This window comes from Microplitis demolitor, chromosome 4, assembly GCF_026212275.2.
Source record: "Microplitis demolitor isolate Queensland-Clemson2020A chromosome 4, iyMicDemo2.1a, whole genome shotgun sequence".
NCBI lineage: Eukaryota > Metazoa > Arthropoda > Insecta > Hymenoptera > Braconidae > Microplitis > Microplitis demolitor.
Genome location: NC_068548.1, coordinates 8,373,512 through 8,390,566, shown reverse-complemented (window position 1 = coordinate 8,390,566; position 17,055 = coordinate 8,373,512). Strand labels below are relative to the sequence as shown.

At 27.9% G+C, this 17,055-nt stretch overlaps 1 protein-coding gene across 1 annotated transcript; it reads right to left on the bottom strand.

Annotated features, from left to right (window-relative positions):
• Nucleotides 1-1,634: 1,634 nt before the first annotated feature.
• On the bottom strand, nucleotides 1,635-8,991 carry LOC103580529 (importin-4). The gene is made up of 4 exons (XM_008562311.2): nucleotides 8,767-8,991; nucleotides 6,664-6,750; nucleotides 3,605-6,581; nucleotides 1,635-2,138 (listed from the first exon to the last, which is right to left on the bottom strand). The coding sequence occupies exons 1-4, from the start codon at nucleotides 8,818-8,820 to the stop codon at nucleotides 2,023-2,025; spliced, it is 3,234 nt and encodes a 1,077-aa protein (XP_008560533.1). The 5' UTR covers nucleotides 8,821-8,991; the 3' UTR covers nucleotides 1,635-2,022.
• Nucleotides 8,992-17,055: the final 8,064 nt, after the last annotated feature.

The following is a 17,055-nucleotide window of genomic DNA, read 5'->3' as shown; positions in this document are numbered from 1 at the left end:
ACATGGAATAAAAAATTAAAAAATTACTTGTTAATTCAAATACTTGGGATCAAAAATTGAAAATTACTTTTTAATTTAGATACGGTACGCAATCAGATAAGTAATCAAGACAAAAAATTTGACGGCACACAACAGGAAAGAATACTGTTTTACTTGATCAAGTTTAAATATTTTTAAGCTTACTCTTGATCGTCAGATATAATCGAATTTCAAATAAAAAGATCATTCATAGTTGAGACATTTAAGAATTAAATTTTTTCAATAATTTTCAGTGTAAACAGAAAATTTAAAATTAAAACAACACTAATCCGATGATGATAATTTAAAATTTTTATATAATTTTTGATACGAAAATAGAAAACTCAAAAACGGAATGTAATTTTTGAATCCTCTTTAGCTATGGCTAGTTAAAATTTTTGATTTACTTTTCAATTATTAAATATGTAATTTGAGATTAGAAATAAATTTTAGAATCTGGTTTTCCGAATTGAAATTGTTCATTTAATGTTTTATTTTAAAACGTAGATCTAAAAACTAAGTCGTTATATTTTAACGCTACTTTACAAATTGAAAATTTGAAATTTCAAAATAATTCTCAATTATAATTATGAACCTTTTGCCCCTCCGTCCTCTAAACATTGATTTATTTCAATTATTCGTATAATGAAGAAATAAAGACGTAAAATAACTTTTAGATTTTGGTTCAAATTAAATATTCATTAAATTTTTAATTTAAAATTTGAAATCGTTTTCTTTAAAATATACTCAGCGACCACGTTAATTATCGTTAATTAGTCCTATCTAGCTCTTGGATACTTTTTATTTCTGACATGGCCATAAAATAAATTTTAAATATCTACATCAATTGACTTTTATTAACTTTTAAATTCTTAGTTAATTATTATCACAATTATCAATAAATAATTTAAATTATTGAATTGAGATTCCTCAAAGAAAAACACGTGTCAATATTGGTATTGAAACTGCACAATAAGTCACAAATCGCAAGTGATAGTTGATACTTTTTTTTTTTTATCAATACCAGCACTTTTAAATTATGAGTTTATTAGTAAGATTTAGATGACATTGTCGAAGCGAAACTCGAGACAAGGTAAAGCCTTGTTGTCTGAATAAAATCGACTGACCATTTAGATCTATCTGCTGTACTTCTGATAATACTCATGATATCACAACACCACTTGATATCGTCAATATATAGTCTATGTATTACGGAAATCATAAGTGCTATTGTGCAGAATCTCTTATCACATTCTTTTATAGTTATATGAACTTTTTTGTTATGATTAAGAAGAAAAAAATATTTAAAAGTATCACGTCAATATAATATTTTTCTCGATCGCTTACGAAGGAAATATTATCCAATTGTTATTTGTTCATTTCTTATATTTTAAGTGATTAAATGATGCTTGAAAAAGATTAAATTGATAACATTAAATGATATAAATGTATAATCAGAAACTTATATTATTAGTATTTATAATTATTATCAACTACTGTTTTTTTTTTTTAAATAATTTTTGTAATAATAAAAATAAATTGTAAAAATGGAAACTTTTATTTACTGGAAATAATACATTTATCACTTGTAATAATCCCAATATTTTTTTTTTAACAATTTTTAACTTTTTAGATAATCCATATACAATTTATATGTAAGCAAAAAAATAAATTTAACAATATAAAATTATTTATATTGAGTAATTTTTCTTAATACGTGCTCAGAAAAAAAATTTTTATTCGCCACAAGAAAATTTTTACTCGACCAGTGCAAAATAATTCTTGCGCCCAAAAATTATTTTTTTCTATACATATGTAATTTAACATTTTTAATAAAAAAATTTTATGTTTCTCAACTGCTTTGAAATTAAATTATTTATTAAACATACGACTTATTTTTATTTAAAAGCCGACTATGATAATAAAAATATAACTTGTAATTCACTCGCAAAGTGCTAATTACTGTACGAGAAAAAGTAATTTATAGTATAAATCTTACTTATTTTAACGAGCAAGAGTTTGACGAAGCTCTGGCGACAGTTGAGCAAATGCAACATTCCACTCATTCGGAAAATCTTGTTGAACAGAATTTATAAATTCAAAAACAATTTGTTTAGTTTCTGAAAATAATAATTTATATAATTAATATTTAAACTTACACTTAATTACAACAACAAACTGAGAGAAAAAAATTTCATTTTGTCAAAAAAATATTATTACTTCAACAAATATTTTTTTTATAAATAATTTTACTCTATATGAGATTCGAACTTATGTTCAGCCACGGTTACTTTTTAAAAATCATGTTTTTAATAAACTCTTAAGTTATTCGTCGATGTTTGTCATTTCAAATATTAATTTACACAACTAAAAAATAAAATTTTAATATTTAATAGTACACAGAAGTAGCTCTAACGTTAAATTATATTTGTTTAGTAGATTTTATAAAAATCTAACTTGTATTTGTCTTCATGACGCGACTTTACAAAAATTTCAACATTTTCTGTCTATTTTAGTCAAGTAGGTTCCAAAAATTCTATTGGTGAAAAAATTTATATATATATATATATAACGCGCGGTTCTCCCACGATAGCGTCGACAGTTCTATACCGATCTTGATGAAATTTTTTTTACATATTCTTTAGCTAAAGAGCTCGGCTCAGTTCGAAGATGAGCTAAATCGGCCAAAAAGTTTAAAAGCTATAGCCGCTTAAAGATTTTTTAATTTTTGAAAAAATTCAACTTTTCTTGATTTATCTTTAGATAACTTTTGATCCCAAAGAGATAATGTATTTTTGGTGATTGAATCTTTACGTTCATTCGATTTGTTTCAATTTAAGCTATGTTGCGTACTCTTTAGATAATTTTTTCTAATACTTTGATGAATTTAAAAATTTTCAGAAAAATAAAAAAAAATATTTTTTTTGACTTTCTCATTTGATAACTTTCAAGTGATTTATAATAGTTTAATCTTGTTAATATTTTTATGTAGTTTATCTAATGAGCTTTATATTTCAGTACTATTTTTTTTATATTAAACGAAAATTAGCGATTTATTTATTGAAATTTAGCTGTTGCATTTGTTCTTACACTTTTTAATAAATTCATGTAACTGTTCCAATTCCGATTACTGCCGTCTAACACATTTAAAATCTCAACATTAAAGTATGCATAAAGTATTTTGTTAAAAATTGACATGCATAAATATAATTGACCTTATAAGCTTTAGATGAACCTTTAAACGCCACCGTCTACCTTACGGATTTAAATAATTAAATAAATAATGAAAAATCTACTTCTATTTTGCCTGTCGAATGGCCTTTTTTCATTTAATTTTTTTTACTTAACCAAATGATTGGTTTATTGAAATTTGTAATAAAATTGAGAAAGTATCAACTAAATTGTGAAAATGTTTGGTTGTGTTGAGTAATTGATCCTTCTATAAATTAATTACTAAAGTGAAGTAAAATGAAAACTATCAATTTAATTTTATAAAAAAATGAAAAATTTTGAGTATTTATGGAAACAATAAAAATTACTTGAATTTAATTTTTTTTCTCTCAGTGTATAATTTTATTATAATTACCGTCATTAGGAGCTTTTTTCTCATGGATTATATTAATAGAAATCATTATCAGTTTTGATATATGAGGATTAATAACTTGATGTCTATCTCTGTAGAGAGTTAATATGGCTTTAAAAACAGATTGATATTCTTCAAAATCTTTCTTTAGTGGTAATTGTTGAACAAAACCAGGAAAAACAATCTCAACATCAATTAATGAATAATTTGTAATAATAAGTCTTGCAATAATTCCAACCATATTGTCTCGGGGACCAGGATGTTCTTCTGTTTGCAGAGCATTAGAGAGCAGCTGTAAAATTTCACTGTAATGACAGTAAACAGATTCTCTGCCCCAAAAAGCGAGCTCCCCAATACCATAGTATGCATTGTTTCTGACTTCAGGACTTGGATCTTGTGTTCTTTTTTTGAAAAACGGCCAAAGTTCCGGAACAAATGTCGACGTCATATGCCGAAGTGCAGACAAACATTCAGATATAGTACCAACTGCAAAGGATCTTTGAGGATCTGATTTATTTTCTTTCAATCTTTCTTTCAAAAATGGTAACACAATTTTAAAATAATTGGCAAAGTCTTCGGCAGGTATAGCTTTTCCAAAGTTGGACAATACATCGCCAGCACATTCTACCAAAAATTCATCTTGTTCTGCCTCATCGTCATCCTCTAGATCTTCTTGATCTTGACACTCTATTTTACCAGTAAAAACATCTATCACGCAGTTCATTATAGCTTCTTTATGACCTTCACCAACAAGTACCTCACTTTTAATTTCTTTTAAAAGCTCAGTAAGAGCTTCGAGTCCACTTATTACAACAGTAGCTTCAACGTCAAGACGAATAATCTCGGAAAGTTTTGGAATAAAAACAGACAATGCTTTTAGTAAAGCCTGTTTACCTTCACTCGAATAAATTTTTGAAAAATTAATACAAAATTGAGCTAAAGCATCCAATGAAACTTTTTTAATATCATCCTGAGGGTAATTTATAAGTTTGAATACTTCTTCGAAGGCTTTTTCTAAATAAGGTAAAAATGCGTCTTCAGTATAATGAGCTATTTCACGCAAAGCTAGAATAGCTTCTTCTTTTTCTTCGATGTAAGAGCTACTGAGTACGTAAGCTGCTACGTCATCATCATCATTTCCATCATCCTCATTGTCAGTATGCTCAATATCCTCTTCCTCTTCATTTTCAGTATCACTTAGATCTTCATAAATCGGATAAGCTGCATCTTCATATTCTTTAAGTTGAGAAACGATTCCTTCAGAACTTTGGATACTGTTAAAAATGTACTCTAAAATTTGCGGCAATGCTGGGGCTATTTCTTTCTTAGTGATAGACGCTAAGGAAGCAAATAATCCATAAACAGCTTTCCGTATATCAGGATCATTATTTTCAGTAATAAGTTTCAGTCCTAAGTCTAAAGTTTTACCAACTAATGGAGCAAAATTATCTTCACCAATTGTCCGTACAATAATTCCTAGTGTGTCAATTGATTGTACTTGTAAGCTCATTGTCTCGTCATTTGGTTTTGTTGTTAAATAAGGATCGAGTATCGCAATTATTTTAGGAAAATATGGAAGCATATTCTGTTGACTGGCACTTGCTGCTGCTCCAATTGCACTGATCGCAAGTTCTTTAATATGCGTCGGTGCGTCAATACTCAAAGTCTCAAATAGTCTCTCCATCAGAGTAGGAAGATATTGCAGGATCTCATCGTTTAAGTTTTCACAAAATGTTTCTAATGCGTAAAACATGCAATCAACTACTGGTGGTTGGGATTTTTCTTTATTTAAATGCACACACATTTGTCTGAGATAATCAAAAAGAACGGGTAAAAGTTGCTGAGAATATTGGCTGATTTCCGGTTGGAGGTATTCGGAAAATTTACCCAAAGCATAAAGTGCAGCATTCATAACAATATGAGAACGATCATTTATTCCTTCGTGAATGTATTTGAGAAAATATACGAGATGTTTAGATCTGATGTATTCGGAACAACCTTTAGCTAGTGATGCGGCGGTTAAAAATGAAGCTTGCTTGGCCCAAATATCACCACTTTGTAAACTTGGCTCAATAAGACGAAGCAAAAGAGGGACCAATTTTTCGGATTTTAAATGAGTCGCCATTACAACCATAGTTTCTCTGGCGCGAGTTACCGGTGTGAATGTTGAACTTTCATCATCGAACTCGTCCTCATCTTGTCCATCCTCCGGTGTGCACATGATTTTAAAAAGAACCTCAACAATTGGTTCCATCAACTTGTGTTTAATAATTCCACGTGATTTAACTCTGATCATAGTAGCTAGAGATGTTAGAGCACGTACTCTTAGCATATCGTCCAAAGTTCTATTGTTTCCTATTTCCAAACACATATGGGCATAACTCTTTAGATGAGGAGATACAAGAGTCACTGTGTTATCACATAGATCATCAAATAACTCCATTGCTTCTTGTGCTTTATCTGGATCTACTGATGAAAAAGACTGTATTGTACCCATTGCCAATGGTATCATTTGATTGTACGCATTGACCATCGCTTGATTCCCTTCTACCAATGGCGCCAGATCACGCATTATTTTAATTATGTAAAATGCTACGGGGTTACCTAGTTCTGACAGACTACGGTAGGTTTCAACTAAAAGACTAGCTAATGAGGATAAATGTGCGGTATAGATTTCCGGAGCAACTTCAGTCATTTGTGACAAAGTAAACACTCCCAATCCTTTCTCGACAATGTTGTCACTTGAAACAAGTTGTTGAATAAATTGAAATAATTCTGGCCATGTATTATTCGGCAACTCGTGTTTTACAATCACACCAATCAGTTGAGCGATTGCCATTTTATTTATTTTTTCTGACTCGTTCAAAAGACCTTGGAGTAAAATTGATTTAACTTGAGTTTTTATATTCAACGGCAATTTGGACCAATGCTTTCCCTTAGCATATCGTTTTCTCAAGAGTACTGCAGCGTATTGTCTTATCTAAAACAAAAGTTTTTATTATGATATTCAAATCTATAAAAAATAATTGCATTGCAATTAAAATAAATTATGCATTTCTTACAGCTGAATTATCTGATGAAATAATTATTTGACATAAAATTGATACACTTTCAGGAGCTTTTAAAGCTGCTCTTAGTTCGACTGTACCCTATAAAATAAATTTAATGTTATTTTTGTAGATTCTAATGCATGAATTGCGAAAGCTTAATGCTTGCATTCGTTTCCATATTAAAGTAAGTCGATTTTAGGACATTGCTAATATCGTAGGCTGTATCACATTGAAAACTAGAAGAATTTTTTTTTTTTCGCTTATTTTATGACCCTCAATTAAGAAAAGCGATTTGGAAAGATTGGAAAAAAAATTACTTTAATACTTTTTAATTACATAAACTTTAAGTCCTCCTAATTTCTAAGCAACAAATCTTTTTGAAAAGTTCAAAATCACCTGTTATTTAATAATTTGGGGAGATTTTAAATAATAGTCGAATTTGAAAGACTGGAAATTCGTTTTTTACATTTTTCTTTGATTTATATATTTTATTCGTATCATTTAGATATTAAAAGTTTTTATTATATTTTCATTTTCAATAATTAAATTTGATAATTAAATCATGCGAAAAACCATAAAAAATGGCAATACAATAAATGAATATTGCCTACTTTTGATTATTCGATGTTAAAAATGTGTAAGGTAAAATAATTAATAAAAAATAGTTTAAATAGTTTAATATTTTTTAGTAATTTTTAACAGTTAGTCATTCGAAGAAAAATGGTTTTACAACTAAAACAAAAAGGCAAACTGTAGGTTCAATTAGTTGTCTGATCTGGTTTTAAAATTATTCTATTATGCACTGTTCCGGAACAATTAAAAATCAATTATAATCATCGAGAAAAATTTATTTAAGCTCGAAAACCGTTTTTAAGAAGAGCAAAAATTTGTTAAATTTATTTTTCAATAGTTTTCTTGGGATTACTCCGGAACAGCATAGAATAAAAAAATTTAAGGACCAGATCAGAAAACTAGACACTTGAAGCTACAATTCGCTTCTTTTGTTTTTTTTCGTACGATCATTTTCCTTCGAGTTATAACCTGTTGAAAATTATTTTAAAATTTGAAATTTTTTTAAGATCCCTTAATTTTTATAACTCGTATATTATTGAAAATTTTTTAAATTTTGAACTGTCACAATTTCATTCTCGGATACTTTTCGAAATTCTCTGATAATTCCCAATATTTCTAGTTCTTCAGGTTTGTGGCCACTCTGCTATAGTTTTTTTTTATTCTGTAATTTATTGATTGAAAAATAAAAAAAAAACCAAAAATTATTAATTGTTTTCTAACTTCAGAATTTTAATTGTTGTAATTTCTGGAATTCGCTTCCACTTGAAATTACCACGCCCGAATCAACAATAATTTAATTAAAATTTTAAATTAATATATTTCTTCAATTCCTTTTTTTCAACCAAATAAATGATATATTGAAATTTTTTAATTGTAAACATTTGAGAAGGTATCAACTAAATCGTCAAAATGTTTGCTTGCCTCAATTAATGCTTTTAAAAATTAATTACGAAACTGAAGCAAGTTTTTTTAAAAATAACAACTATTAATTTAATTTTTAAAAAATGCCTTATTTCGAATGACCTTGAAGTTAGCAAACAGTTATAAAATTTTGAATTTCTTTTCCAACAATTTAATTTTAAAAAAATAAAAAAATGCACAAGTAGCAAATTTAAATATCTTTAGGTGCAATTTTTTGAAATATTGTTTTTTTTATTTAATTTATCATTAAAAAAAATTCAAAAATTATTAGACGTCTGCGTACTTCAGTATCATTATTTTGAGTATTTATGGAAACAAGAAAAATAATTATTTGAATTTTATTTTTTTTTCTTTCAGTGACTGGACAGTGAAAAGTCAAATTTTTTGTGTTGAATAACTTATTAATTAGTTTGATATTAATTTATACTTAACAATTTTTAATTTGTAAACACAGGGAGCAATAGCTCAATGATCTTATCAACAAATAATTTTTTATCGTTTTAGAAAACAAAAATATCTTTTTTAATCACATATTTAAATCAAAGTATGTGTACATAATTAACTAAGCACGTGTCTAAACTTAAGTTCTTATTGTTTAAAATAAAATAGTATTAGTCATACTTGTTTAATTACTGCATTGTCAGTTACTAATAATTTAGCCAAAATCTCCTCCATGATTTTTCGTTCCTAAAATCACAAATTATATCAACTAAAAAATAATAAATTACTTAAATCTTGTAACAGACGATTATCACGCAGTTTGCGTTCTTTGAGTTCTGTTTTCTCTGTATAAGGATAAGTCAGGTTAAGTCTCAGTTCCAATGCTCTCTCTTTCTCTCTCAGTTTAGCCGGGCGGGATTATACTCATGACTGTCACTGGTGGAGCTACTGGTGAATTCTGTATGCAACCATTCAGAGGACAGTTGCTGACTGAAGATCATCAAGGAACTACTGGTCATATTAGATGTTCATTTTTAACGTCGACACAGCGAGTTGCGATTTTCACAAAAATAATTAAAGTAACCATTTACTTTTTATATTTTACTCGTCCTTGTATTGATGATTTATTACAAAACGATATTAAGATTGAAGATGCAATGAAAAAGTCAACATTTATTTAATAAATAGAATAAAAATGATTGTAGAAGAGGGTAAAGTTGACTCAACGGCGAGGACCAGCATCAAGATTTCAAGGAACCAATGAATGTCATTGCAGGGGTAAAAATTTTTAATTTATTTTTATAAAGTAGCACTAACCAAAATTCGTGCGTAATGATATTCAAAATTACCGCTAAAAAAATAATTTCAAAAAAGTGTTATTTTTTACCCATACGAAAAAAATATTTATCCGGATATTTGGGCAAATTTGCGTATATGCGACTTACATAAAAATATGTCTCGTATATATACAGATTTGCCTGATATATCCGGATATATATTTTTTTTCGTATGGGATATGACTAAAAAAAAAGTATTAAAAAATTTTAATATTTCCGAATATTTTTGATTAATAAATTAAATTTATCAAGAGGGTAATTTTGATTAAAAAAAAATCCAGGAAATTTTATACAACTTCTATATAATAACTTAAAAACCATTGAGAACATAAACAAATTTATAGATATTTAAATTGCAATACATAAAATTTATTATCAACAACTCTGCTACATCTTTTCCCTTAATGAATTTATTTAAATGGTAGAGTGTCAGAAATGGATCGTTGAAAATCTCAAATTAGAAGAATATTTTTTTTTTATTTAAAATAATAATCTTTTACTTATGAATCCGTTTACGTTATTTAAAAGCTGGTAAAATTGCATCAAAAGTGCAAAAAATTACATCAAAACCAATAAAAGTTTATTGGTTTCTTTGTGACCTTAGTTCCCTTTAATTAGATTCTATTCGAGTTCTTTGATATAATTTTTGTTAAAAAAAAAAAAAAAAGAAAAAACATTTAAACTACACAAAAAAAAGAATTTATTGGCGAAAAGAATTTTTTGCATTATGAATTGAAGACAACAATTTTTTTTTTTTAATTTATAATGTAAGAAATTTCTTGGGACAGTTGGAAATTTTTTGCACCAAGAAATCCTTTTTTTCTGTACATCAATTTTTTAAATAAATCGTACATGCTTTACTTGCAGCCCTTGGTCTACACTTGCAAGTAAGGGAGTTTGGTTACGGTGGGTGGTAAAAATGTGTGATGGAATATACTTCCATCCTTTTTTAACACTCTGTACGGCTGTATGCACTATAGAGATTGTCCTGAATGGCATTGAGTGCCTTTGTCAAGTGACAAAATGTTGAGAACTTTTTTAGAATATTCCAGATTTTTCCAGAATGTTCGAGAATATTCTAGAATATTTTTAAATTTTTGAAATGAACTACAAAAATGTATGACTGTAATTGGTTCTGAGTGTGCTAGCTTGTTCTTGAAATTTCAGGAATGATCTGGGAAGTTCTGTATTATGTCGAAATATTTAAAATTATTAAAAATATCGATCTTTAATGTTCTGGAATGTTCGAAAAATTTCCAGCATTATCTGGAAAATTCCAAAATATTTTTAAGTTTTTAAAATTATTTTAATCAGCTCTGAAAATTTTGAGAATCATTTGGAAAGCTCTAAATTCTACTAAGTTGATATAAATCTCATAAATTGTTTCTGATTTGCCTAGAATGGTCTAAATAGTTCAATAAATTATCAGGATAATCTAGAAAGTTCTGGAATATATATTAAAATTTTTGAAATCATTCAAAAATTTTTCTGTTCCTTCAATTTATGGTATGATCGCATACAAATAAAAAATGGAAGAAAACATTACGGAGAGCCGTAAGATCATTGATGATTTCAAAATGTAACAAAAATACCTGAAAAAAGAAGTTGAGGAACCCCTTAAATTAAAAGACGAAATGTCAGTAAAGTCTCAAGAAAGAAATAAAAATGTTTCCACTGAAGTAATCGTGGGCCCGGAGCCTGACCTAGAAATTAAAAAATTGATAAACCATGAAATATTGAATTTACCAATCGGTTCACGATATTTATTTAATGAAACAACAGATAAAGTTCATGAGAAAGATTCTGACTGCGGTCATAACTCTGGTAAATCAGAAATAATTCTTAACATTGAATCTGAATCGCAAGAAGTAAGGTTTAATAAGGTATCAAATTCATCTTCCTATCTACAACAATCAGGAATTTCAACGCCTACTTCAACGGATAGTATCGATAACATTTTAGGTATAAATAATGATGATCTTGTGCCAATAATTGCTAATGGGAATTGTCTATTTCGGAGTTTATGATATATTTTATATAATTCTGAAAATGAGCATACACGGATAATAATATAGTGAGAACAGATTCTGATCATTGGGATAAATTTTTAAAAGATATCAATTTTTATTCATTTTATCGATTTTATGATTGTAAAATTTATTTTAATTTTATAAACAAAAAAGTTCAAAATTCCGTTGTTATTCGAATTATTAGTATTTGTACAAATTTATAATATTTTGGTACATGTATATCTTCCCATCGACGATTGCACTTGCAAAATTTTAGCTCTTTTCAATAAAGATGGCAGTACTACTAATCAAGAGCACGAAAAATTGTTATTTAAAGGTACATACAAAGAAAGACATTTTGAAGGTATAAAAAATAAGGTTGCCAACAAATCTGAATTAAATACTGACTTCGGCTCTTATTCAAGTTTAAGTAAGAACCGTTATGAGGATGAACAGTCTGACAAATGTGATAAGAAATTAAATGAATTCATAGGTGGATACATTCGAGATATTGAAAATAGTATAGATAATGAAATGGTAGAGGAAGCTCCCTTGGCAGAAGATTCAACGTCTCATGATACCGACGGCGATAATGATTCAAATGTAGAAGATTCAGATCATGATACAATTAAATCATCACCTTTAAATTGTGAAATGAATAAAAGTACAGATAAAATTGCCCATGACGGTGTAGATAAAACGGAGGAAAAAACATTACCTTGGTAGATTTATATTTTATACAAAGTTGGCCGTCATTCGCGATAATCATGGGTGTTACTATCTTAATTCTGATTTATTACAGTATATGGTTAAAAAAATGCACGAACAACTCGATTGTCATTGTCCTACAATTTTTTACAGTGGAGTGAAACCCTATAATGAATACTTCTCGGCGTATGCAAGATGTTTTGTTTTAAGTCATAAAATACGTTTTAAATTTGATGTTAGAGAACGTTATGCTGATGTCTTGGAAGTTAACGCTAACAGTACTATCCCTGTTGCATTTGCTCACGATCCTACTGAGACAGTATACACGGAAAAATTGAAACTCGACTGGTTTCTGTGCAGCACACGACTGGTTCGGGTGCGCATCAGAACCAGTCGTGTGCTTGCCCTTATTTTTTCTTGCAAACGACTCAGTCGTGTACTGCACAGGAACCAGTCGGGTTTTAATTTTTCCGTGTACTGTACCAAAATGAGCTCGATGTTTTTTTTAATTAAACATTATAATTTTATGATAATTGTTCATGTTTTTAAATTTTATAATAACTATTTCTTAAAATAAAAAGCGAGAGTTTGTTTAAACTACGAATATGTTCTTTTGTGAGCTGGCCGAAAAAAAAAAAATGATACGCCCTTTCACCTTTAGATCAACAAAATTTCGAATTCTTAAAAGTAAAAGGGCGTATATTTCAAGACATTTTACCTTTCGACTTTTTTTTTTTCAATTTTAAGCGTAGAATGTGTCTACTACTCGATTGGCAATAAAAAAAAATATGTGCCCTTTTACCTTTACAAAGGTAAAAGGGCGCATAAATTATTATAAGCCCTTTTACCTTTAAGCACGTGATGTAGTAAAAATACATTTTGAGAAGTATGCTTTAAAAACTTTCTTTTTTTGAGTAAAATTTTGCTAACTTAAAGTCTTAAGGAGATCCACGCAAAGTAGTCAAGTTTTTAAAACTTCCTGAAAATTTGTAAATTTAATCTACATAGCCTAATAATCAATAAAAAAATTAAAAAACAGTAGGTTTCCCGGATATTTTATGAAATAATGAAGTTTGAAAATTGTAATTTTTACATGTAGTTAAATGGAGGTTCCACCAGCCGTGTATTTGGTTAAGAATTTAATGCAATTAGCGATTTAAAAAAAATTTTTTTTTATTGAATTTGATAGAAAATTTAATAAGCTTTCGATTAAAACAATAAAAAAAGTAGGTTTCCGGACGTTTTACGGAGATATTTTATATTTTTTATGAAAAATCACAAGGAACTTCCGTTCTTTAAATTCTCGTATTTGACTTGGCAACACCGCTTGCGCAGTGACCCAGCGCATAAGTAACCGCGGTTTTTTAAATGCTAGAAGATCTTAGTCATTTTAGTTAGACAGTAAACATAATTTTTTTTATTAAAGTAAGTTAAAAATACAAAGATACTTACAATTTAAAGTTGGAAATCATTTAATCGATGAGTGAGGAATATAATTTAATTAACAAGATTATATAAATAAAATAATATATTTCTTTGTAAAAAAATATTAGTGTGAACTTCATGAATTTTACAGCAACTCAAACATTTAATGCAAAAAATATTCGATAAACCAAACTGTTTTTCACTCTGAATATTTTTAAGAGATAAGGAAATGCCACATTTGAAACACCACAATTCTTTGGCAAGTGTATTTATTTCAACTATTCTTCGACCCCAATCCGTCAAAATTTGTTCGTGAACTTTAGATTTATTATATAGTGCCTCGTATGTTCTTTTTTTAGTAGTTTTAATAAAACGTGTAGAGAATTTTCCAAACTGCGCTCGCAAATTATGCCGGTTTATCTGTGACATGTTTACAAATAAATAAATGTCAAGGTTAGAGAACTCTTGCGGTGTTGTCAAGTGTATATCGGTAATTCAGAGTTCTCTATTTTTTTTAGTCAATTAAATAATTATTAAATGTTAATAATTATTTAATGCGTAAATTTTTCGGAAATTTCCTCAAAAATATTATTAATTAATTTAAAAATTAATTTTAAGATGCATAACAAAAGTATTTCTACGTATTATTTTTTTTTAGACATTCTTTACACTAGCAGGGTACTTGGATTTCCTTAAGCAAACCTTTTTTTTACCAACAAAATTATAAAAAAGTTCTACTCGAAGTTTTAATTTGTCTCAAGCTTCTCGAACTTTTTTGGAATCTTTTTGGAACTAATTTTTTTACACGGTTAATAGGGAGACTGAAATTTCAAAAAAAAATTCTTTACGTTCTTTAGACCAGGCTTATAACGGGTAGACGGCTGTATATTCTTGTTTAGAAAATACTAGCTAATAACATCACGATAAAAAACTACAAGAAAGTATTTTTTTTAAGCTATAAAATACATTGAGGCTATCAAGTGTTTTACTTGCACGTATTTTATTTATGAATTCTCAATGAGATTATATCTCAAGGGTTCTGTTGTCGAAACAAAATCAACTAACAGATGAAAAATAAAACATTTTCCAAGTCTAATAATTATCAATACTTCTTTTATCCCACGAGCTATAAAAACAAATATCCATCATCTATTCATTACTTATATTTTATTGCTTTTTAATTTCTTATTCGTAGTGAAAACTTTTTAATAAAATATTTGTAAAATTTATTGTTTTACTTCCTTTCATTCGGCAACGACTCGATAAATATTTGAATTGTTTAATTTTAATCTTTAAAGTTTGTTAAGCCTGGGCAATATAAGCCACATATTGGTTGTGTTTCTATCCCTCTGGCTTTGTGTATATAGTTTATTATTTTAAGAGTAAACCTCTTCTTTTTATTTTCATTTTCTTCTTCTTCTTCTTCTTCTTCTTCTTCTTCTTCTTCTTCTTTCGACATTATTTTTTAATTGTTTCTAATTTTTATCCTTTATTGTTAAAAAATTTAAGTGTTTGAAATAAAGTAGTAAAAAAAGATTATGAGTAATGTACATTGAGCTATCATCAATGATGCTGAGTGGCTTCACTAGTACATCATGATACCCATATTTTCTGACGTATATATCATTCACCTACGTAGATTTCATACTTCATTGAGCATGTAAAAGCTAAAAAAAAAAAAAAAAAAAAAAAAAAAAAAAAAAAAATAAAAAAACGTTAGTAAAATATTTAGGACACAAAATTTCATATTTTACTATACACTTTATTGTACAACTTTTTTTTCTCTATAGTAAAAATACATTTTTTAACTTTGGTTTTTAATATTTAATAAAATTTTATACATATAAACAAACGAGATTTTATAGAGACAAAAGGAACGTTTAATGTAAAGTTCAACGATAGTATATGTGTAAAAGAACGGGGAAAAAGAAAAAAAAAGAGAGGCGATGGTGTTGAGTCTGCTTCGTGTACGCCGACGCATGCCACATGCGTTCAGCCGTTGTGGATCGTACTGTGAGACGTTTAATTTATTATGTAAACAAATAGAGAGAAAAGATGACCTGAGATACACGAATTGATTATACTAAGCAATTTGTCCATCTTATCTTTATCCTCTATTTTGTGATATTAACATTTTTTTTGTGAATGAAAAAAAAAAAAAAAAAACAAAAAAAAAAGTTGGGCAGATTTTATAGGTTTTGAGCACATAGCAAGCTTTTTCTTTTAATAACGTAGCGTAAGTTTGTTAGGCCATTTCCAAATACTCTGGTTCTACGTCTGGATGCAACGTGTTGGTTTCATATTATTTTATTTTTAATTCGTTCAAAATTATAAAGTTGAAATTTCGAGTTTCATGACTTGCTTGAAGCATTACTTAAATAATTTATTTGTAGGAAAAAAATGGTCATAACAATAGTTACTATTTTCTAATTATATACTGTAAAAAATTTGCGGAGTAAATACGGATTTGAATAAAATCTAAGCCGCTCCGAAATCACTCCGCTGAAAAGACAAACTCCCTATTTATTCAGTATGCAGAGTGATTCTTTTACTCCCGATATTTACAGTGTAATGAACACTTTCAAACCGATAAAAATAATAAAGAAAAAAATTATCCATATTACACGGAACAATATTTGATATATTTTTATTTATACACCCCGGGTGAAAATATTTCACCGAAATTACGTAGAAACCATACAAGTTTATTCGAAGAGGCCTAAATTTGGCCGAAATTACGCCGTAGCCGTAGAATTTTTTTGGAAACGGCCGAAAACACCGAAATTTTATTATTCTTAACAAACGCACTGAGAAATGGCCGATAAATTTAGTCGACCTATTTTTAGCCATAGCATTTTTTTTTTAAATAAAATTATAGAACTTAAAAAATTTTCAAGTATTCGGCGGAGAAAAAATTTAATTATTTTTTTGACTGGAAATTTTTTTACGTGACACGTCTTACAGTACGATCGTACTTTTAAATATAAATTCATAATTATAATGTTTCATTTGGAGCTATTTATAGTAGTGCCATTAACAATAGACCAGAACTTATTGCTTAAAAAGATAAGAGACGAAACAAATTCTTTACAAATAAGATTTGAGATTTACGTCATCAAAGATTTTTAAGCACTACCGGGAACTTGCAGGAATAATTTATTTATATTTTTATTAATAACTGTACACAATGTAATTATTTTGAATAATTTTGTATTGCTCTGAATTTTGAAACTTACGATAAATTAATAAAAACGGCGATCAAAAATCTTTTTACAAAATTTTTGACCCACTCCGTGTCGCAGTCTTTCATGTATTTATATGCACATGTGGATATATTTAAATTTTAGTTTTCATTTTCTTTTCAACGGATAATGAGATGAATAATAATGTTTTGACCATTAGAAAATGAAAAACTATTAAATATTTGATATTTTTATAATTTATTTAATTATTTCGTAAATTAATAGTTTTTTTCGAGCATTAAAGTTTTT